The sequence below is a fragment of the Chanos chanos genome, chromosome 15 (assembly GCF_902362185.1).
Source record: "Chanos chanos chromosome 15, fChaCha1.1, whole genome shotgun sequence".
Lineage (NCBI taxonomy): Eukaryota > Metazoa > Chordata > Actinopteri > Gonorynchiformes > Chanidae > Chanos > Chanos chanos.
In genome coordinates, this window is record NC_044509.1 from 7,296,499 (window position 1) to 7,320,041 (window position 23,543).

Here is a 23,543-nt window from a genome sequence, read left to right on the forward strand (position 1 = left end):
CTGGTTTTCCTAATAATCAACAAAGGTGCTCTCTGATTGGCTAAAGACGTACACACTCATGTTTCTGAAGTTAACAACAACAACAAAAAAAAACAGGTCTTTCAGGGTGTACCCTGTCTTTAGGTCCCCGGGACTAGATTTGGGGAGCCCTGGCATACAGGACATGACGAGACCAAAGAGCGTTATGACGACTGATCTGTGATCAGTTGGTGATACTAAGATGCTGTGTCACCTTCAAGTAGGAGCAGGGTCTGTCCCTTAGTCTGTTATCAGATGCTGACAATGCTTTGGGGTAGGGGGATGGGGGGATAGGGGTGTGTGGGAGATGGATGAGAGATGCGTGAGCCCCACCTGTCGGTCTTTGGGCCCCACCTGTCCCGTACGGGAGTCGGTGACCTCCTTATAGAGGCTGATGTCCAGGTAGTAACCCGACTCGTTGGTGAGGAAGAGGCGGATGGGGATCTGTTTGCCTGTGGGTGTCAGACGAATGTTGATTTTCAACTCGGCCTGGAGGACACGCAGTTTCCACAGTCGACTGCCGTACCTCATCACCATGGAACGCACCGACTCCTCGATCTGAGAGGGAACGTGCGCGCACACACACGTCATCAAACACACACACACACATACACATACACACGCGCATAAACACACACACAATCAAATGCACGTAAACACACACATTCAGAGAGGGTATCAGAAACCAACAACAAATCATAACTTTAAAATAAACACTGTGCGGAGATGCCGGCCGGGGGCCGGGCGGTTCTGATGGGGCTCTGACCTTGGAGGGGTCCATGATTACAGTGGGGACGAAGTTGAGGAAGATGTGGTTGCAGTCTGTGCGGACTGTGGTGTTATTGAAGGCCACCTCCAACTCGTCCATGGCCTCCAGCAGCAGCCGCTCCGCCTCGTTATGCAAGTACTCGAACGAAGCCTCCTACACACACACACACACACACACACACCACACCACAGCATGGTCATACACACACGTCCAACAATCCATATTACACACGGTCAAGAGGAGTTCAACCAACACGCTCGCTCACCTTAGTGACCAGGTCAGAGTGACGGATGATGGCTCGGACGAAGAAGCGGTAGTCCGTGACCTCCGTGCCGACCTCCACGCGGGCAGCGCCCAGGTAAAGGTGCATTTTATGGTTGGCACAGGGGATGGCGGTCAGGGCAAAGTTACGCATGCGGTTTAACTCCAGCTGGAAAGCCAACGCTGGCTCCAGGTGTCTGTAGATACGATCCTCTTCAAACTATAAAATATAAGCACACACCCAAAGACACACACACACAGACACATACATTACACACAGATACACATACACACACACACACACACACACAGACACATACATTACACACAGACACACACACACACACACACACACACACACACACACTTAAAACTCAGGAATTTCAACAGCATCCTTTGCGGAACAGACAAAAGGGACTCCCTCAAAGCTCTGAAGCACTATACACTAAATTTGTCATAGTCTTTAAAAAAAAAAAAAAAGGAGGCCCAAATTGTTTTTAAATGTGTGTAAAAGAGAGTAGACAGGAGAGGAAAAAACGCCCACGAGCCTGTAGGCTGGCTTCAGTAAATGTAGGTAATCACTACACTGCTAATGGATGTCATCCTTCTCAAATGGGGGAAATAATTAAAAAGTTCATTAATATAATGAGTTTTGGTGGAACCATATTAGAAACCATCAGGGGTAGAGGAAAAGAAAAAGAGCTATCATTGATCATGATGGAGTGACTTTCACAGCGCAGACAAGCGAGGAAGAATACAACATTCTTTTTTTTTTTCTTTCTTCTAGAACCTTCTCTCCTGAATCTACCATTCTGAAGTGGTATCTACACGAGAAATATACGCACTAACGCGAAATATCTCTCCATATAACATGGTTTGCCTCATGTTTAAGTTGTGAATTACCATGTAGATGTTTATTTGATTACTTATGTTAGAGTGTTGTGATTGCTATCGCTCACCTTGTCTCTGGCACGGAAGGTGAAAAATTTAGGAAACTCTCTCTGTGTGAGGAGAAAGAGAAGAAAGCTGGATTAAACACACACACACACACAGACACAAGCACACGCTGAATACACACGCGTTATGTGCCTGCTCTTTAGTTTCATTTAAATGGAGTGACTTGTGTTTGGAGAAAGAGAGTGACATGTAGGTCACCTAAAAAAGAAAGGACACATTTTGCCAAACAATCTGACGCCAAGAGAGAATAATTTCTACAACCTATTATACAAAGAAAGAAAGAAAGAAAGAAAAAAAAAGAAATGAACTCTTCAGATTTACAACTGATCTTAGTGAAAGGGTAATCTTTGGTCTCTTAAAAAAAAAAAAAAAAGAACAGGTCTGAAAGGAGAAATTCTCTGAACTGATGAGTTCACAGATCAAATCAGCACAAACAACCTTTTGTCCGCCTTTGATGCTCGAGTGTCGGTTTAGCATTTGAAAAGGCAGATGTCCCTCCCCATTGTGCCTGGAGAGTCGAGGGACTGAATTACAGAGCTTTTTTGGGGGGGGGGGGGGGGGGGGGGGGTGAAGCGTTTGCGCATTATGACATATTATGAACACCTAACAGACATGTGAGAGTGATGAATAAAACATCGCCCGGTTCTGAGATGGCCGTTTCGACTTTGTGAGAGGATCTGAGGGCCCTTTTGAGGGGTCTTTGAGTGTCTCCGCTCGCCGGGGAAAAACCACTCGCGGTAACAATAACTAACTAATTGCATACAAGCTAATCAACCCGGCTCCTGCATAATCAGGATGCTTCTGTTTGACAGTTACACCAAACAACATCTTTAGCTATTCAAGTTTTAGAGCAAATCAATGGTTTGTATTCATTAGGACTCTATTATCGTACGATAAAGAGAGCCTAATATAAGCTTCCTTCAGCATATTTTGAGTCACTGACAAATTTACTTGGTAGCTGTATGGCAGGTTCATTGTTTTGAATCGAACAGCAGTCTTGTGGCTAACGCGCCGTCATTGTAACATTTAAACTGAGGTTACACAAGATGACACGAAAGCGCACACAACTCAATGCAGAGAACAGAGGACGCACAAGACGTCCGTTAGCCATTCTATAAGACACAAAAGCCGTGATGATTAGAAAGATGGCGCGATAATAGTGATTAGCCGCCGACAAAGCTGGAGAAACTAAAAAAAAAAAAAACAGCCCCTCTCTATAATCAGAGGACAGCTCTCTACTCATCGCCACAAAGCAACTCAGCTCCTAGAAGCAACGGTGGGAAGGAAAAAAAAAATCTCACAATGAATAGCATTTCAGGGCTTTAAAACGGTGGCCTGGCATTTCTGTCGGAACTGTAAATGTGATCTTAAAGAGGCTGGGGGAAAGAGTGTCCATTACACACACAGCGCCACATGACACTACTTACATGGAACCTCTGATCCACCTCACAGTTGACTTGCTTCCTGAAATCCTGTTTATAGATAATCCGCAAACAGATTCAAAGAGACAGAGAGAGAGAGAGAGAGAGAGAGAGAGAGAGACAGACGGACATGCAGATAAGGCAAATACTGATCATTTCATCACAATTTCGGTCAATTACAGGTCATTCAAATCAGTAGTTGAATTACATGTCAGTATATTTCTGGTCATATGGACAGATTAAGATTAGGATTATTGGAGGTGGGTTTTAATGAAGATTTGAGAGGAGAGAGAGAGAGAGAGAGAGAGAGAGAGAGAGAGAGAGGGAAAAGACGGTAAAGTATTGACATGATGCGCACCTTCTGAGCCACCAGGAAAGTCAGTCTGCGGATTCCGTGCTCGAATAGCTGAGATTTCTGAAGGCAGAGACAGACGTCATCTGAACTTAGGGTCGTTAACAGATGCAGGAAAAGCAGTGTTTCTAGACAATTCCATTCAAAACTCAAAAATTCAATTCAAAACTCAGAACATCAAAGTAGTAAGTAAATGAACGAATGAAGGAATGTAATGATTAAATAACTAAAAATAAAAAAAAAAAAAAGAGAGAGAAATGATTTTTGATTCATAAAAGCTGGTCTCTCACCTTGGATTGAGTGAACTCGCGGAACATGGCGGCCAAGCCGTCGTCGTCGATATCGCTGTCAGTTTTAATGGCGACGTTGAGGATATGAATGGGCTCGTCTTGTGTGCTCTGTTGTTCAAAAGAAAAAGAAAGAAAAAAAAATCTCGTATTAAGAGAAGAACACGCTCGCAGTGACAGTAACGTGTATGAAGTTACAAGTTTAAAACTGACGTGTTGATCTGACCTTATTGTCCTCCTCTCCGTATAGCACGGGGTTTCCCCCCTCGGGAAAGGTTGGGCTGGATGGACGAGAGTCTGAGAAACAACTCATCACCTCGTTGAAGTTTCTGAGGAAAAAGGAACAGAATGGTCTTGTATTAACCATGCTCTCTCTCTCCACTGGTTTCCAGACAATGGTGGAAAAGTCTATGAGGTATACTTGGTGACTTGTATGCTCACTCTTTCAGACACACCAATACACACACACACACACACACACACACACACACACACACACACACACATACACATACATACATGTGCTCTGCTCACCTGGTGAACTCCTGGAAGGAGCGGAAGGAGACCATGGCCCCCATGCGCTGGCAGGGAGGTGTGAAGGAGGTGTCCAGGAGAACGTCGCTCACACTGGCTACGTGAACCATGCCGTAATGATTCAGGTTGGACGAGAAGGACATTCTGAGAGAACAGTGCAGGAGGACTTTTAAATGTGCGTCTTATGCTAATTCTCTCCACAAACAACACACTCACTTTCTCCACCAACCGCAGTGTTCAGGGCGTCAAATCAACCGAGGCGGGAACCATCATCAGAACGTCGTAGAATGACAGGATTGCCTCTTTACAAGCTACGCTGTGTGACGTTAGAGCCGCGTTTCTGATTCTGTATCATCTCAAAATCTCAAAAACAGCAGCTTATCAAGAGGCAATTTACATATGTTATAGAAATCACACCGGTATCACTACGCTAGTAGCGATTCAAAAGCTACTCTAATGTCCATTAGCAAGAAACTTGAGGTTAATCCAAATCCAAAACCATCTCACAGCAATTAGCCATGTTTAACAGCGTCACTGAGGAAAACAGCTAGTCACTCTTACAGAGTACACCATCTACAAGTTAGCTAAAACCCAGTGCACAGTTTCATCTGAGCTTTGACAAATTCACACAAAAGACATGACAGACTTGTTAGTGGAAGCAAAAATGAAATGAGAAACACTTTGACAGCCTTGAGGAGAACAAACAGACAGAGAAGACCCATGCCTTGTCCAAAACAGAGATTTCCAGTTCCCCCCCCCCCCTTGTTTTTTTTTTTTTTTTTAAGGGATGGTTCCGAGGTTCGGCCCTTGATTCAGGCCTGTTAGTCAGAGGGGTGAGAATTACTGCACAAGCCCACCTGTCCTCCTTTACGGCTGGGTCATTAGCCGCCGTGCTAAACGGTGGTCTGTCGTGAAGCGGAGCGGATAGTTTCCTGAGAGAACACCAGCACATTCATATTCATAAATCAAGGCGTTTGGTGGGAGGAGAGGAAGGGGAGGGGCTTGATTAAAGCGATCACCTCGCATCGTAGAGTTTATGAACGTGAGAATTAAAACAGACCAATTACAAACTTAATTCAAACTCAGCGTGTGGTCCCAGACCCGACTTCATTTCGCTCAACTAAATTAGCGCATCTTCACTTTGAGGTACACTCATTTGCATGTAAACGCATTCTCATTCTCATTCTCACTCTCTCACACACACACACACACACACACACACACTCTCTCTCTCTCTCTCTCTCTCACACACACACACACACACACACAATTCTGATAAAACAATAGCTGGTAAACAATCCATGTATAAACATGAGAACTAATGATTGTGTGTCGCTCCGTCAGCCATGCCATCTGCATTAGTTCAAAATGATTCAGACAGACCAAGATCCAGGCCTCATTAAGAACTGCGTACATTTGAGAAAAACCACTAAGCAATCGCAAATGCTCAGCAGCATAAGCGAAATCAAAGTATAAGTGGAGGTCGTAAGAACACTCAGAACACACGCGGTAACTCATGTTTGAGAAGACCAATTCTACAGGAAGCATTTAAACGGAGGTAACCAAGCACTCATGAAGCCCAGTGACTTTCACTGAAAAGTATCTCTGATTTAAGACAAAGTTCACACTTCTTTTACATTCAAACTACTTAAACGTGTGTTTTACTCAAGGATTTTAATAAGGTCTTTCTTTAAAGGCCTTTAGTCATGTCAGTAAAATATTACTTTGGTCCTAAAAACACAAGGTTTTCACCATGCTGCATTCTACTCTACTATCTAAATGTCTATACAGAGTATAGACAGCGCTACACATTAGATTACAGTAAAAAGAATGTGTACTATACCTGTTTAGAGTGGGGATGTTCCCTCTGCAATCAAACAACATTGATTACTAATTGGTTAGTGTCAGGCAACAGTGGGAGGAGCCAGTCAGTGCAAAGCAATGTGTGGCCTCTAGACTTGAGAACTGAAGATGATTGGCTGATCACTGCTAACCTTCATACAGCTATTGGCATCAAATCATATTCTGATGTTCGTTTTAGGGTGAATATGTGAGCTTAGTTCTAGTAGTTCTAATAGTCTCAGTGAACTTGTTCATAATGCCAAATTAAATCAAAATGACCAAAAAAATCTGACCACACATACACTTTACTACTGACTGCTCCTCTCTTACATGCAAATACAGCTACAGATCATCTTTTTCAGTTTGACTCCAGAATGAAAAGGCATGTCTCGAATTCACACCGTCTCTCACATGCTCTCTTTCACTGTGAGAAGGTCAAACATGAGGGGTCAAAAGGTTAAGTCAGAGCCATGCAGACAAAATGATATTTTTACAAGTTGAAAAAAACAAAACAAAGTGAAAACAACATATTGTCTCACAAGCACATCAGCAAACAAAAAAGCACCGCAAAAAAACCCCCAAAAAACAACAACAACAACAACAAAAAAAAAAACGTGTTTTGACCAGAGGCAAAACTTGTTCGCTGGATACAAAGCAGAAGCAGAACCGAATGAGGTAAAAGCGGAATGAGGGGACGTGTTGTTGAGAGGAAACACAAACACTGAGCATACACAAGTCCTCACACTCACAATGTGTGTGTGTGTGTGTGTTTCAGTTGCAGCATATTTCATAACTCCATTGATGCAGATTCACAAAAGACTCAGCTGATATACAGCAAGTGACTTTAGGAGTGAAGACACTGAATTCCTAAAACGATTCTCCGACATTCATCACTTTTCACACTCCTTACAACAAACAGATTACCAGTATAACTCCGGAATATTATTAATAATAATAATTAATTAGCACGCATAGAGAGTTTCAGGGGAAGGGATTTTGGAACAGTGGAGGAGAAGCGATCTTAAGCAGAACCGGTTTCTAATCTGTTAATTTGGTATTTCGGCAGTGAATGCGGTGTTTCTGAGGAACCGCAGACGCGGTGCTCATCTTTGCCGCTCTCTCTAATCTCCTCTACTGTCCCACGCAGGGCAGAGGCAGGGCTGCAGTGCATTGTGGGTACCTGTTGGGATGGGAGGTTGGCAGCATGAACTGAAACTCCACGACGCACGTGTTGTCCTTCAGCTGGCGATGCTGAACGCTGTTGAGTTCGTAAGCAATGTAAGCCCTGCGAACGTACACCTGGACACGGGGAGGGAGAGAGAGAGAGAGAGAGAGAGAGAGAGAGAGAGAGAGAGAGAGAGGGAGAGAGAGAGAGAGGGAGAGAGAGAGAGGGAGAGAGAGAGAGAGAGAGGGAGAGAGAGAGAGAGGGAGAGGGAGAGGGAGAGGGAGAGGGAGAGAGAGAGAGAGGGAGAGAGAGAGGGAGAGGGAGAGAGAGAGAGAGAGAGATAAACAAATGCTTTTGCCTGAACACAATGGGACTGGGAGATGCAGCGGGCTTTCTAGATCATTCTTTGTGCATTGTGCACGCGCCAATCATCCTCCTCACCTCCAGAGCTGCCATCCTGACCACCTGATTACTGTGGTAGAAGAAATTGGGCAGCACGTCGAAGATGGACGTCTCAGACAGGATCAGTTTCTTAAAGAGAGCAGTAAAAAAAACAAAAAAACAAAAACAAAATGAAGGACAATAAAAGGAATGAAATATAATTAATGTCAAATTTTAAATGAATAAAAGCATAAATTATCAGTCAGAGCTGAAGTTTAACTTGTCTCCCGAGTTCAACTGTAAGGCATATGAATTATTAGAAAACGTCCAGCAGATGGCAGTGTGGTTCAACTTTGCAATGCGTCTATGGTGTGTCAGCTAACAGACCCAGACGGATTTTCCATGTTACCTGTAAGTTTTCAATGCAGAACTGGTGTCCGTACATGTCGATGGCTGAGAGGAAGATGGACTCCACCTGATTGTGTCGTAGCTCATATGAGGGGAGATGAGAGGCAATCAGCACCTGGAGGGGAAATTAAGAGGGTAAAATTACCCCATATACTCATAGTTAAGCAATACCCTCAGTCACATATCTTTCTCTCAAAGAAACTTCCAGAAAAACAAATGAGACTCCTATAAATTACTTGTCAAACCAGCAATTCAGAGCATCATAATTTATTTTTTGTGTGTGTCCAGAGTGAGTAAAGATCGGACCCTGCGTTTGGCTGCACGGTGAGGCAGGCACAGTGGGTTTACCTGTCGGGCGCGGAGCGCCACCTTGGCGTTGGTGGTCTTACTGAGCTGCGTGAGTTCTGTAAGAATGGCCATGAGCTCGTCGGTCAGCGTGGGGTCACGACCGCACAGCTGGTCCTACACGGAAACGACAGGACATGGGGACGACACAGCGTTAACAAAGGATAAACAAACAAACAAACAAAAAGAATAACATACAGAGAAAAGAAAGGGCTAAAGATGAATTAAAACGAGATTAGGTGGGAATTCATCTTTGGGTTAGCACAAGACTATTACACTATAATAGAACGCACAGGAGTGAGGGGGATCAGAATTGGTTTATTATGGCAGAAAACTGTGATATATATATATAAATAAATATACTGGTTGATTACTCACAATCAGCATGGTGACCAGACTGTTCTTCTTGGTGACCTGGGCGTGGGAGAAGATGTAGTTGAGGACGTTGGCCATGTCGCCTTTGTTCTCTTCGCGTAGTGTAAAAACACACTTGTCGTAGTGGCCTGGGTCAAGTGCAAAAAAAAAATAAAATAAAACACCCCATCGGATCAAAGATGCTGCAAAACACAGACACTGACCAACCATTTTTAGACAATGACATCTCAGCAAAAGTACAGAGTGCCACCAGGTGGTCACATTCATGAACTGCAGTGCTGTGAAATCATTTAAGGGGACCCAAAAATAAAGATTTTGCTTTACTTTCCTGCATATATGTTAGTGGACAAACTGGATGCCCACACATCACTTTTAGTGCACACCTTTGTTAACATTTTGCATTTAAACTAACTATGGCTGTGCTGATTATAGGAAAAACTCTGTCATATTAACTGAGACAGTGACATAGAGTTGGGTCTGAAGAACTCTGCTCTAAAGCCCATCCATGTGTTAAATAATGGGCTTAGTCTTGGTTTTGCTGTTTAGCCCTCACCATGCTGGAACTGGACCTCCACCTTCAGGTACTGCCTGAGGAGATCCATCACAACGGCCTTCATGTGGCCGCGGATACCACTGCGGTACCTGACGGTAAAAGACAACAGCTAGTCAGACGGGCAGAGAGACTGCAAGCTAAAGCGCGCGTGCGCGCGCCTGTGTGTGTGTGTGTGTGTGCAAATGTAGAAATATTTCTGAAAGGTAAACTGACTTTTGCACCAGCTGTACTATGCTCTGTGTGTTCATGAAGAACACCTCTCTCTCAGACTTCCTGTTGAGAGTGGCTGCGTGGCTGTCCAGGATGTTGGCAATCTAAGGGAAGAAAATTACAGAACATTTGAACAGTAGCCAAGATTCCCTTTTACTGCACCTTGGGCACCGTGCCAGCGTTTCTGAGTTGCATTTGTAATTCAAATTCCTCTCCGGTGATGACAGTATGGCTTAAAGAGGAAGTGTATCCTTTCTAACATATGAACTCGTTACAACACTCAGTCAAACTGTAATCAAGCTAGATGACTTTTCAATACTTTTATTGTGAGTTGGATTACTATTTTTCATCAAAATTCTAACGATCCATAATGAAAGTGTTGTAATGGTCCTGTATGTGTGTAACCAGTAGTAATATAAGCTGAGAGTTTTGACCTGCTGACTGGGGAACTGGCAGAGCACAGAGGTGATGTTACTGGCATACTGGGCCATCTCTTTCTTAATGGCCTTCTCCACGGCGGGAGGGATACGGCCCGACACGCTGGTCATGATGTCCTGGAGCTCCAGCAGCGGCAGAGAAGGGTCGCGTAGTGTTTTCATCAACCTCTCAACCCACTCTTTCAGCTGAGCGAAGCACAAACACACACACGCACGCACACACACACACACACACACAGGATAAGACCATCTCAGAATGGAGTGGCGTGGTGCTTACACTTTTGTATAGTCTGTATGTCAAGTGTGTGTAAGTATGCGTTGCGGGGTGGCGGTGTCTGTGTGTGTGAGTGTGTGTGTGTGTGTGTGTGTGTTGGGGGGGGGGTTGGGGCTTGGTTTCTAACCTTGGCACTGAAGAAGGGCTCTGGCAGGCAGTAGCCACTCATGATGTGGACCAGATGGTCCAGGGTGCTGTGAAAGACACGGTGCAGTTTTTCTCCTCTCAAAGCCTCTGATTGGACACTGGGCAGAGATCCTGTAAACAGCTCCGCCTGACGAACAACAACCCGGTTACAATCACTTAACAATGGTCTCACACACACACACACACACACACACACACATACCCCAACCACTTTCTGTTGTACAACCTAACTGAAAACAAAGCACGCATTCAGGATGGGGCTAATTCCTGTAACGCTGCATTCTATCGCCGTGTTCAGAGTCACACATTGTTTAAATATGACATTGTAAATCACAAAGATATTTTGTTAGATTCCAAACATCTCATCCACACACACACACACACACACACACACATAGAGAAAGCTCCCTCTCTCTTACCTGCTGAACTCTGCTGGGGTCGTCCAGCTGGAGTTTAGCGATGACACAGCCTGGTTCCAGCACAGCACCCGCTCTCTTCACATAGTGAATACAGCCTGATTCAGCAGCTGTCAACGTCATCACCATCTTCATTACCTGACAGCCGCACGCACACACACACGCACACACACACACACACACAGAGTAATGCCGTTAAGATTAACGCTGGTGCAAGAAAGAAAAAGAGAAAAAGAAACAAAGGCTCAAACTCGCACTTCAATCTCAGCATAGCACTGCCCGGCAAACACATGACCGCCGTCCTCCACCGTGAACTGGATGAGTTTCCCAGCCGAGGGCGACCGCAGGAGCGAGGGGTCGTTCTCCTTTTCAAACACGCAAGTCTTGTTTCCAATGGTGATGCGGTACCTGTGATAAAAGGATGAAACCTCCCTGAGCACTGGTCCAAGACATTTACCGATACGTCTACTTTTCACCGGTGAAAACAGATACCAGTGGAATTACCATATTAATATTGCATAGCTAAGTATTATTCAAGACAAACCAGGTTCACTCAACAGTTACTTGATAGTAAATTTGTTTTTTTATTGTAAGTGTTGTGTGGTTAGAAGCACAAATCTTGTGTGTGTGCGTGTGTATGTGTGTGTGTGTGTGTGTGTGTGTGTGTGTATGTATGTGTGCGTGTGTATGTGTGCGTGTGCGTGTGCATGTGTGCGTGTATGTATGTATGTGTGTGCGTGTGTATGTATGTGTGCGTGTTTATGTATGTGTGCGTGTGTGCGTGTGTGCGCGTGCGTGTGTATGTGTGTGCGTGTGTATGTATGTGTGTGTGTGTGTGTGTATATGTGTGCGTGTGTGTGTATATGTGTGTGTGTGTGTATGTGTGTGTGTATGTGTGTGTGCATGTGTGTGTGTATGTATGTATGTGTGTGCGTGTGTATGTGTGCGCGTGTGTATGTATGTGTGTGTATGTATGTGTGTGTGTGTGCGCGTGTGTATGTATGTGTGTGTATGTATGTGTGTGTGTGTGCGCGTGTGTATGTATGTATGTGTGTGTGTGTGTGTGCGCGCGTGTGTATGTATGTATGTGTGTGTGTGTGTGTGCGTGTGTGTATGTATGTATGTGTGTGTGTGTGTGTGTGCGTGTGTGTGTGTATGTATGTATGTGTGTGTGTGTGTGTGTGCGTGTGTGTATGTGTGTGCGTGTGCGTGTGCGTGTGTGTGTTTCAGACAGTACCGGTCAATCTCCTCCTTCATGTAGGTGGTGTAGCTGCTTCCGTCGTAGGACAGCAGCAGACCCCCGTCGCTAAGGCGATGCACGTCCACCTCGGCCGAGGAGCTGTTCATGATGACGACATACGAGTTGGGCGACTGCCGCGTGACCTTCAGGACGTACTTAGTGCCCTCGTAAATCAGCTCCACGTCCACCGTGTTCAGCAGAGTGTTAGCGGGCAGCACCTGTCCCCTGAGCGCAGAGAGACAGAGAGAACGATTAAAGAGGGGGCTAATTAGCTAAACAAACACGGCTGATGACCAGAAAACAGAAAACTGTCACGTCCGCCGTCGCCCTGATGCTAATGGTCTCAATCTAGAGTCGCAGTACTTTTTCCAGTGGATTAAGTGCGAACATCTCCACTTCGATGTGTAATTTGTCTCCATGGCAACATGCATTGGCTCACACAAGGAATCAATTAATTTATCGATGGGTTAATGATTGAACAAGGAGTAGGTCTTGTGTACATAAAGAGGGAGGCGGGAATAGAGGTTTGAGCGGACAGTGGTTCTCACTCAGAGAGAGGAGAGAGAGAAGGGGCCTGGCGGCACAAAGGACGTGTGTTCAGGACTGACCTCAGATTCAGGAGATTGGGAGATAATTACCTTTCCAGAGAGTGTAGGAAGTTTGACACACTGTTTCTGAGGGTGACATCCGCCACGTGTAGAGCACCACTCACTATCCCGAGCATAGTGTCGGGACGCTCCGCCTGAACACCACACACACACACACACACACACACACACACACACACACACACACACACACACACACACACACACACACACACACACACACGGACGGACAAACAGACTCAGGCATGTTTGAATTCACGCAATCTAAAACCTAAATAATAGACCGAACACAAAGCAAAGATAAGAGAAAAATCAATGGCCTATGTACATATAACCAAGTGTAAAGAGTACATCTAAATGTCCTGTATGAGGGCCTTTACCTGCATTTTCTCAGAGATGAGTCTGTCCAGCCAGCCAGTGTCAATGCTGTTATGCTGGAAACTCTCTGTCTCCAGCAGTTTGATGAGATATTCCACCGTGGTCCGGAAATCCCCCCTGATCGACAGCTCTTTTAAAGCCACCACCATGTTACTGGGGACATAAAAACATGTAGGTGATTGTTTTGTAGGATAGATGAGCTTAAGATTCAAATATTACAAAATTTTACACAGAGAGAGAGAGGGGGAGAAAGAGAGAGGGAGATACAGAGAGGGAGATAGAGAGAGAGAGAGAGAGAGGGAGGGAGAAAGAGAGGGAGAGAGAGGGGGAGAGAGAGAGAGGGAGAGGGAGGGAGAGAGGGACTCACGATATTGCCTCCTCTCGGTTTTCTCCCCAGGAGAAGCAGTGACCGAACTGAGAGTCGGCGAACTCGTGCAGACCTCCCGCCGCAGCCACGCTGAAGTAACCCCACACGTTCTTATTACTGCGGAAATTCAGCTCCTGAACTGTGCCTGAGCTGGGCTTAAAGCCCTGAGAGACGCAACCAAACAACCCGTCACATTTTCAGCATTATCACGCTTTACACAGCATATTTATCAATTAGAATGATATTTTAAAGTGTCTTGTCAATGGATGAAGCAGAGGAAACATCTCCCAGGAAAGGAAAGTTTGGTAGATGGATGGAATCGTGGAAGTCTCCACACACCTCGTCTGGGTTTTCGCTAGTGATACGGGCTGCGATGACATGACCTCGTGGAGAGGGGGCAGTAGAGAGACCTTCAAAGTCTATCATGGAATCTCCCCAGGGCTGGACCCCGTACAGCATTCTGATGTCCTTAATACGGTGGAGAGGAATGCCCATGGCAATCTGAGGGATGAGTGAACACACAGAGTCTATTTAAAAAACATTTCACAGTTGGTCAAATCATAGGAAGGCGTTTCTGACTCAGTAGACAGGAAAACAAAAAGCAAAGCAATTTAGCATTAGGAATCAGAAATCAGCCTTTTTAAAATAATCTGTTTACAACTGATAGCTATCGAGATTTTACTGAAGAAGTGAGATGGTTTTAAAATGATGACGTAGACTCTTAAAAAAAAAATGGGCTTTCTTTTATGTAAGAGCAGGATTTCCTGACTAGCAATGTGTGTCATGGGCTACATTTACTCAGTGCTGCAAAACTCAGTTTCATTCTGAAATCTCAGAATAAGCCAGAGGGCAGGCAGGGCTTCCAAACTGCCGTCTCAGAAGAGCATTCAACCGTCAAAGCCTTTGTGTGTGTTACATAAGAGATTTCAGCCCTCCCCCTTCCTCGGATGCTAGGTCCTGACTGACAGTGTCCTCCACCGCAGGCCGAGGGCTCTACATACAGGGGTGAGGTCACGTGACTGCGGATCTGCTGCAGAGGGGTGGACACGTCTCTCTCTGCGCGACGGGCGCGTTAACTTGGCCGGTTGCCATGGAGACAAGGCAAAGGAGGTTAATGCGGAGTGGCAGGAGCAGTGAGGCGCCGAGGTCTGAGTCCACATCATCGTTTTCTCACATACGCTCACGCACAGACACGCGCGCACACACACACACACAAACACAGGCACACACACATGCATACACACACGTACACACACACAAACAGCACTGCTCTGACAGACCTGTAGTTGTGCGGAAGGCAGGTTGACGTCGGCGACCATCTCAGTGCAGGGGTGTTCCACCTGCAGACGTGGGTTGAGCTCCAGGAAGTAGAAACTCCCGTCTTGACTGTACAGATATTCCACCGTGCCAGCACTCACGTAGCCCACCATCTTAGCCAGCTTCACTGCACACTGAAAAACAAAACACAAAACAACAGCTCGAACAACAAACCAAAAATCCAGAAAATTCACGCGAGGGCAAATTCAGGGGACGCCTCTTGGATTTTGACCAGTGTTTGAATTTCACATAAACAGCCAAACTAAACGTAAGGCAGAAGTACAAATATATTTTAGTCCGAAGAGATAAGACTTATTTTAAATCACAAACTTATGCTAGTGTATCCTACCTTCTCCATGTTCTCAAAGATGTCGGAGGTCGCGATGGTCGCTGGGGCCTCCTCAATGATTTTTTGGTGCCGACGCTGGACCGAGCAGTCACGGCCGAACAGAGAGATGGCGTTACCGTATTGGTCAGCCAGGATCTGCACCTCCAGGTGACGGGCATGTTTAGCCAATCGCATGACAAAGATCGGCGAACCAGGCACTTCTGTTTGAACCTTGCGACCATAAGACCAAACATAAAAGAATTAACCGCACATTTATAGTTAGATAAAAAAAAAGATAACAAATGCAGAAAATGATCTCATTGCAGCTGTTGTAATTCACTAGAATATGCTGCAATTTGTGAGACTGTACAATTTCGAGCTCTCATGCTAAGGTTTTAAACGCTATCGTTATAGCAGAAGCGTGAGTAGGATTTGTACTGACCTGTCTGAAGAGGTTGGGGAAGTCGTCGGCATTGTTGACCTTGCGGATACCCTTCCCTCCTCCGCCTTCAGAGGCTTTTATCATCACCGGGTAGCCCACCTCCTCCGCGGCCTGCAGGGCAAAACAAACCGTTTTAGCCCGCGTACATGCTAACACGATGCTAATAAACCGCCGTGAGCGGCAGACAAATGCGTACCTTTAGCCCATCCTCCACGTCGTGTATGCAGCCCTGCTCGTACAGTTCGGGGGGAACGTTGATGATTCTCTTTTTCTGATCATTCTCCGACCAATCAACAGTCAGTCCTGTAGGGGCACATCCAAATACTTAGCCACGGTAATCCACTCTGACAACGTAACAGATCGTAAGCTAGGAGGGACTAACGAACCTGTTCCACTCCAGGGTAGTGTAGGAATGCCAGCAGTCTGAGCCACAATGGATGAGGCTATTTTATCACCTAGCGCCCACATAGCCTGGCTGGGAGGACCTGGACCGTGGAACAAAAAAACCCCAACAGAATCAAAGGAACAATTACAAAAAGAACAAACAGAAACATTAGGATCATCTGGTGCAGTTCTGTTAAGCGGTCATGATGTTACTGCGCTCTCAATTAAATCATTTCTGGAAAAACTCTAACCCATGAAGGCAATTCCATTCTTGTGCAGCAGCTCAGGGAGTTTGGGGTTCTCGGAGGCGTGGCCCCATCCGGCCCACACGGCCTACGTTCACGAGAGGGCAAGAGAACCGAGAAGAACCGTACGTATCATTACTGCTATAAAAAATCTCTCTCTGTTTTGTAAAGAGCATAACCAAATATTCACCGACATCTTGTGAGGCGTAACAGTCAACAGATCAAATAGTTTCTCTAAAGTTTCTCAAAATCAGAAATGAATGTTTCAGAAGACATTAAAAAAAAAAAGGTATACCTGAACTGGAATGCGTTTTGCAATGTCCAAAATAAGCTCTACGTTGGCATAGTTGTTATTATTCGTCCCTCCAGGAACGGGTACGTAATGGTCTGCCATTTTAATGTACTCTGTGGGGGAAATGAGATATCAGATATTTCAGTGTGCTTTTCAGGCAGAAGACAGAGACTCTCAGATGACAAAATAAGATGTGTTATCAGTGCACGTCCAGTGTCTGGCCACACAGTTCAGTTTCTGACCGTCCCTGACACTGAAAGGAACTTCCCTATCTACAAATGAGGTTATATTTAGTCTGAACAAACCAGGCAGACGGTGTACAAACATAAACTCAGTCACTCTGCCCCACATGGCTAAACTGATTTCACTGAGCCGTTGAGTTGGGATGCTACTCCCCAACTGTAAACCTCTAAATCCCCACTGCCACCCCCCTAAAAAAAAAACCAAACAAATCACCCGCATTGGCCTTCAGGTCCTCGGGAGTAACCATGACGACAAAGCGGATGGCCCGCTCGTTCCGGAACATCTCGTACGCCCACCGGCGGATGGAACGCATGCACTTGACCGCTGCAATTCCGTTGTTGGCAATAAGAACCTTACATAAACAAGAGATAAGAATTCATTTTGCACAGTTCCGACATAATGAGGTACATTGTTTTCCTAAATGTTTCACACACTGCACTTACCTTCTCGATGACCTTGTTGCCCCCGAAGCGAGTGACGAATTCGGCGGGAGACGCTACAGTGAAGTCCCTCTGTAAGTCAATGCGTCGTCGATCTCGACCCTGTTTCACTAGATGGAGCCCTGACATGCTGGGTCTGAAGAATACAAGAAAGTAACTTAATCTACTCACACCGGAGAAGAACAGTCTACACATCTGCAAAACTAAATACGTGTGTTTACAGTAAAAAACAACAAATTTGACAACAGTAAGTTGCATGTTCAGGCAATAACTTTTGGAAAAACTGTTTATGCTTTAACATGTGAGAAACTACACATTTTTTATATAAATCATTCAAATAATACGTCTAAAATTATAGAGAAATATTCAGAAAGCTACAAAAAGTGGATTTACATTAAAATAATAAACCATGAAATACAGTCATCAGGCAGCAATAACTACAGTGTAGATCGTGTGAGGCTGGTTGGGTGTGACTGATGTATCTTTGGTCATCCCACAACTTCCACTGTCCAGAGAGAATATTTTATTTTACGACAGTTACGCATGACAAAAGAGCGTTAGTCAGAATTTCTTCCATTCAAAAACTGAAAATTGGACATATATGCCCTCTACCACGGATCACGAGCCATCTTTTGAATGAAACATTTTTAAAATTCGGGCTGGAGCTTATCTCAGCAGAACTCAGCAAACCAAAGCATTAGGTACGAAAGGGGCGATCAGTCAACACCACTCTTTGTTGCAGATGCTAGTTTTAGCTAAATCTTTTTCACAGTAACAAAAGCAGAGCCTTTTAGTTTCATTAAGGTTTATTTTAACAAAGGACGGTCAAGTGAAGCCTAGTGATTGTGTTAAACAAGTAAATGATGAGGAAGAGCAGTCCATTCAGAGGAGGAAAAAAAATCATTACAATCAATACTGAGGGCCAGAGAGTATAGCTTTCAGCACTGTCAGCTCAATACACTAAACCAGAGGATATAGAGTCCTCGGTTATCGTCTCTGAAATGTTTTAAATACACATGTCAATATTAATTCAAACACCTTAAAAAAAAAAGCATTAATATGTAATGCAAACACTCTGTTTCATCTTACTTATGAAATTTTATCCACTGCATTAGAGAGGAGGTTTTCCCAGTGTTTTTACAGTCTACCTCCTGAAACTCACAAAACACTGAATTTTAGCATGTCGTTTGTCACTTGCAGCAGATGTGTCTCCATAGAAGCAAAGAGGGCCTGTACCCCCCCTCATGAAGAGAGGAAGGGGGAGGATCGCGGTGGCATCCAGGCATGCATGGCTGAGTGGCCGTCTGTGTTTGGCTGGTTCTTGTGGCCTGACACTACATTGTTACATCATCGAGGGGGCGGGCTAGTGCAAGCAACGGGCTTTCCGCACATGAAGCGGAGAGGGGCTTGCTTTATCCCGTCGGCCTGGACTTCCTGTACTTTTCTCTCTCTCCGATTGCTCAAAGCAAGGCCCTATCTCCAGCCAATGGGAGTGGAATGCAGACTAGGGAGGTTCCCATTGTCTGTCACTGTCAGAATCAGCACCAACCCCCCCCCCTCCCCAAACCCTCGACTCCTGCTCTGCCGACTGGACCTGCTCAACCAGACTGACTTAAACCATAAAGCTGCCGTGGTAAAAACCAACCACAAAAACAACTGGGATACAGATAACGTCGTCCTTCTCAGAAGTGTGTTACTGCATTAGGTTTCTCATGTTTTTTTGGTTTTTTGTTAACAGAAACATACTGTATGTCTGCAATAACTGACGAATTACCCTTCAATAATACGAAGAATTTGCCATTTGTCATGCCAAAGTGACTGATATGATTTTGTGACAAACTAACAATGAACACCTCTTTAGAATCGTTATCACATCTATTAAACAAAGTTCCAGATCCTTGGTTTAAAAATACAATCTGTCAAAGTCAAACAAACTTGTAGGAGTCAGGAAAAAATCCAAACCTCACTGGACTCTGCAAACTGTGATTAAATATGAGAAAAGACGTATTGAAGTGTCTAAGAGACTGAAAACTGTGCTGTCTACAGGCTTCAGCTGAATTCAGATCTTTGTGTTTCTGTGTAACCACAACAAATTATTCTCCATCTCGGTGGGACGTAAAGGACAAACAGTGTAACTTTGCTGTAATGTAGCATGTAGTAAAACCCACACGTTTTCAGTCAGCGAATTCAACCACCCAGGACAGTCAAAGAAGTATTTAAACGTTCCTCCCTGCAGCACATTTGCTTGTTTAAAGTGCTGTCTTAGCGCAGGTCGTACGAAATTTGCTGAATCTTGCAGGGACAAAAAGTACCTAACATATTTAAAAAAAAAAAAGTATTTAAAAAAAAAAAATCAACACACATAAATAAATAAATAAAGCGGAATAAGATAATAAAAAAAGAGCAGAAAAAAATCATCAGAGAACTCTTTCTCTCCCACATTCTTATAAACACAAGACATTTCTCACTTTCTCATTCTGAGTAAACTGGCACTGAATGAAGGTTTCAGGAGGAGAGCAAAGGTTGGAGGCTTTTGGCAGGGGAGACAGCTGAAGCTCACAGTGCAGATTTTGTGCAAGAGTGTGAAGTAACTCACTCAGGGTTTTTTTTTTTTTTCTCACAAGGTAGAGAAGGGGCCAGTCAGAGCAACACACATAAACTCAGTTTCCTTAAGACGTCAGTTTGAAGAACCACCTCTCCTTATTCTGAGGCACAACCTGACTGTCTGATAGGAGTACTGAGGTTTCTAAGCAATGAAGCCCACTCTTCCAACCAGTTCCTGGATGATGAAATTCACCAATTTCTTGGGCGAGTGAGATGACTTTTGACAAGTCTATGGTGACTGGTGTGGTCACTTAAGAATGAAGAGTCACGTAAGAAATTAGGTAGGAATAAAAGCTTCGGACAAAGATCCGATCTCACCAACCTCAGATGCCCGTCCAGGCTTTCGAATCCCATCTCGTACGTGCTGTCCGAGCTGATGGAGGAAGGTGACAGCGACCGATCCTTCTCCTCAACCTGCAGGTCCGGCTTCCCCGGAATCTCATCTTCCGAGTTTTCCTCGGACACTGATCCAATGATGAAATGGGAATGCAGTGCGGCCACCGCCGGCGCTTTCTTAGGAGGAGGGTCCTGCTCTGCCATGACTGGGCGACACTGGCAGGCTCCAAACACTACAAACAGAAAGAGAGAGGGAGAAACAAGCCTGGATAATCAAGAGCACAGAGCAAAGAGATTTACAGTAAACATTTTCAACCTAAAATAACAGCTTTTTTTTCCACCCGTGGGAAGACATTGAGAATACACTGTAATCTGACTAAAGGATTAATTTTGACAGCTTCCTTGAATGCAAGATGTCTTCATGTTCTGATTTCTTTCAGTAATCTCCAAACAATAAAAGAACTGACCTTAATTACCTTAGAAAGTGTGACTGAACTGAGAGAGCGGGCCTCTAAAAACAAAACATAGCTTGCAGAGACACGTCTTTTAGCAATACAGAAGCACCGGCGAATGAATACATTACTGAGATGTTGACACTGACAGACCTAACAAGCCAACAGGGTGGAACCTCTAAACCACTCGCATGCACATGAGCGAGACATGGGACGACTAGGAGCGCTCAGTGCTAAGTGGCTAACTCACTCAAAGAGAAGATGAGCCCCTAAAACCTGATTTCAGCTCTTGGTATATTTCCAGGTAACGTAAATCACCAGGACAACACCCCTTCCCACTGAGGGTGCTGAGCCTGAAAAACTTGTCTGATGACACGCTACCTTGCAAGCTAACAATGCCTTCAGTTAGCAAGCCTAAGTCTGGAACTACTATGGTTCTGGAATAGAGACATTAAATGTAGTAAAATAACGCTTCCATATTATCGGTTTGTCAGCGTGCCTTGTGGAATCTTCCCCGTGGATTACAGAAATATGGAAAGATGTCGCATCCCAATTCATTTTCAGTGTAGACCGACACATGGCTAGCTAGCCGGCTGCCGCAGTTTCCTATGAGGAATTCATAGTGTGAAGTGTCATGTAGGGTATCGATGGTTCGGAATTCCCTATTTTCATTTTAAACTGACTAATGATAGTCGAGATTCAAGCAGAAATTTTTGGCTCTGCCAGCTAGGGCAATGAGCTAAGTTACCCGGTCAGCAAGCGTTGACATGATAGTGACAATTCAGCGTTACCCGCAGGAGCCTGGCTCTAGTGTTGTAATAGGCTTATCTACTCACCGTGCGCAAGAAGTCGGCAAGCTATTCTGATGCACAGGTCCCAACAGACTAAACACTGTTTATTTAAATCAATCCGGGTCCCTGCATTTGTTGTCTATCAGAGATCACGGTCACATCCCATCAAGGCTGACTCACTAGAACAGCCTCTTTGACAGCAACATCACGGTGGTGTGATGCCTGAGGGTTACTTTTGGACGTTCAACTCTAACCCCTGCCTGCGTAGCCTCTCAGTCTGTGCCAGTGAACCAATGGAAATGCACGTTTTTCGCGAGGAGTGGGGAAAATGGGAGGGCCATGTAAAAGAAGGTGTGCCCAATGAACGGGTAGGTCGTTTGTCCCACGTGTTTCCACAGTATGGTCTGATCTGATCTGTATGCACCTTGGATTAAATTAGGTCACTGATTGGTCGAAACTGTAACACAAAAGCGGAAGGAGCATAATTAACACATTTTGAGTAAGATTGTACGCGTGTCTTTTGTGGGATTTCAATTTGGTTCTTTTTTCCTCTCACGGTTTTTGAGAGACTCTTCTTTCCTCATCAGAGTACAACATGTTCTATCACGCTACCATGCCATCATATACTACATACTTCATCAGTAAAACTAGTGGCACAAAAGAGGAATCTGCCTCTTCTATCTTGATGGTCAAGTAACGCTAGCAACTACATAGCTACGTTGTATTTTATCTCGGGCACCCGATGTGCAGTCCAGTCAATCCAGTCAGATTAATTTATGTCCTCAGAATGCACAGGTTTATCTTGAGAACACCCTGGCACATAGACCTTGGGGTTCGATCCAAGAGTGGTTATCCAAAACAGGTAATATTGCAACATCCTCTACTATTCGCGAATGTTTCTACACGATCAGACACTTTTTATTGGTTGCAACCCCATGCACTTCCAATACATTATAAATAAAAGACTTTACTACCGGTTTGATACCGACTAACACGTGTTCATATCTGGCCGCTGGTGGTAATTGTCCGGTGCTCAGCCCGCTCAGTGAGAGCAGCGCTCGTTGTAAGCATAAAGATTATTTAGTTTGCGTTAGAGGTTTGTATGATAAATCATTTAATGACAGTTGTTATCACTGAAAGCTACTTAGGGATCAGGCACCACACTGGCTACGCTGTCACAAGTCAATGTCCGCCACAAGTGCAGAGATTTAATCATCGAATGTATTTCATAACATCAGAGGTTGAAATTTGAGTGGATATCAGAATGTTAGGTCCAGAGGTCCATTGCTAAACCTTTAGGAGGACCAACTGGCAAAATCTCCGTTTTATCATCTTGCATGTTTAATTTGCATTACAGCTTGTACTTTTGGCTATATTTCTATTTAAACAGAAGGTATTTCTGTGATTGCCCAGGTATTAGCCAACGTTTCCTCCCGGAGATAAATTTGATGTCAAGGCCACTTGAGGACGGACTGGATGTGTGTTCACCCAGAGCGGTAGAGAGAACAACGGCTCTGTGCTCACCCAGCCTGTGTGGACAAATTCTTTGCAATTCTAATTTGGATTTGACGGTACAACACTGGCCCCTAGTGGATTTCTTTTAAACTGCAGTTTCCTAGAGAAGATTTACCCTTCAGCGAGCTGGTTTAGGTGTGAGCAATAGTCCACCTAGAGACCTACAGAATTGTATGCTCTGGCATCAGTTCCACGTGAACATACAACACTCTAAAAAATTTGAAGCACGGAAAAGCACTTACATCGAAGGGTCGTGAGTTTTATGGATAGGGTTATGCATGCAAATGCATTATTTTGACTACGGATAAAAATGGTTTGAGGTTAGTACACTGAAAACACCCTTGAAACAAATTCCTGTGACGTAAAATTGCTCCATGGAACTAACGCTTACTCAAAAACAACTTTTAAT

The 23,543-nt window shown here is 44.6% G+C and overlaps 1 protein-coding gene across 2 annotated transcripts in view; it reads right to left on the reverse strand.

Moving 5' to 3' along the window:
• acaca (acetyl-CoA carboxylase alpha) overlaps positions 1-21,835 on the reverse strand; it is a 36,611-nt gene extending 14,776 nt beyond the window's left edge. Inside the window, exons 1-37 of one of the 2 annotated variants that reach the window (XM_030792379.1) lie at positions 21,665-21,835; positions 20,363-20,609; positions 17,440-17,572; positions 17,210-17,348; positions 16,757-16,866; positions 16,468-16,549; positions 16,219-16,317; positions 16,029-16,135; positions 15,833-15,943; positions 15,412-15,621; positions 15,026-15,196; positions 14,085-14,246; positions 13,746-13,909; positions 13,381-13,531; positions 13,031-13,134; positions 12,390-12,617; positions 11,410-11,560; positions 11,156-11,290; positions 10,717-10,863; positions 10,313-10,501; positions 9,882-9,982; positions 9,669-9,757; positions 9,119-9,243; positions 8,744-8,857; positions 8,397-8,510; positions 8,048-8,137; positions 7,622-7,740; positions 6,443-6,466; positions 4,600-4,743; positions 4,292-4,394; positions 4,069-4,176; positions 3,785-3,841; positions 3,433-3,477; positions 2,008-2,049; positions 1,053-1,268; positions 785-940; positions 352-576 (exon numbers count right to left, since the gene is read on the reverse strand). In XM_030792379.1, the coding sequence (XP_030648239.1) occupies positions 352-576; positions 785-940; positions 1,053-1,268; positions 2,008-2,049; positions 3,433-3,477; positions 3,785-3,841; positions 4,069-4,176; positions 4,292-4,394; positions 4,600-4,743; positions 6,443-6,466; positions 7,622-7,740; positions 8,048-8,137; positions 8,397-8,510; positions 8,744-8,857; positions 9,119-9,243; positions 9,669-9,757; positions 9,882-9,982; positions 10,313-10,501; positions 10,717-10,863; positions 11,156-11,290; positions 11,410-11,560; positions 12,390-12,617; positions 13,031-13,134; positions 13,381-13,531; positions 13,746-13,909; positions 14,085-14,246; positions 15,026-15,196; positions 15,412-15,621; positions 15,833-15,943; positions 16,029-16,135; positions 16,219-16,317; positions 16,468-16,549; positions 16,757-16,866; positions 17,210-17,348; positions 17,440-17,572; positions 20,363-20,580 (4,683 nt within the window). In that variant the 5' untranslated portion in view covers positions 20,581-20,609; positions 21,665-21,835. The remainder of the gene's footprint in view (positions 1-351; positions 577-784; positions 941-1,052; positions 1,269-2,007; positions 2,050-3,432; positions 3,478-3,784; positions 3,842-4,068; positions 4,177-4,291; positions 4,395-4,599; positions 4,744-6,442; positions 6,467-7,621; positions 7,741-8,047; positions 8,138-8,396; positions 8,511-8,743; positions 8,858-9,118; positions 9,244-9,668; positions 9,758-9,881; positions 9,983-10,312; positions 10,502-10,716; positions 10,864-11,155; positions 11,291-11,409; positions 11,561-12,389; positions 12,618-13,030; positions 13,135-13,380; positions 13,532-13,745; positions 13,910-14,084; positions 14,247-15,025; positions 15,197-15,411; positions 15,622-15,832; positions 15,944-16,028; positions 16,136-16,218; positions 16,318-16,467; positions 16,550-16,756; positions 16,867-17,209; positions 17,349-17,439; positions 17,573-20,362; positions 20,610-21,664) is intronic. The other variant, XM_030792380.1, reaches the window with a different exon arrangement.
• Positions 21,836-23,543: the final 1,708 nt, after the last annotated feature.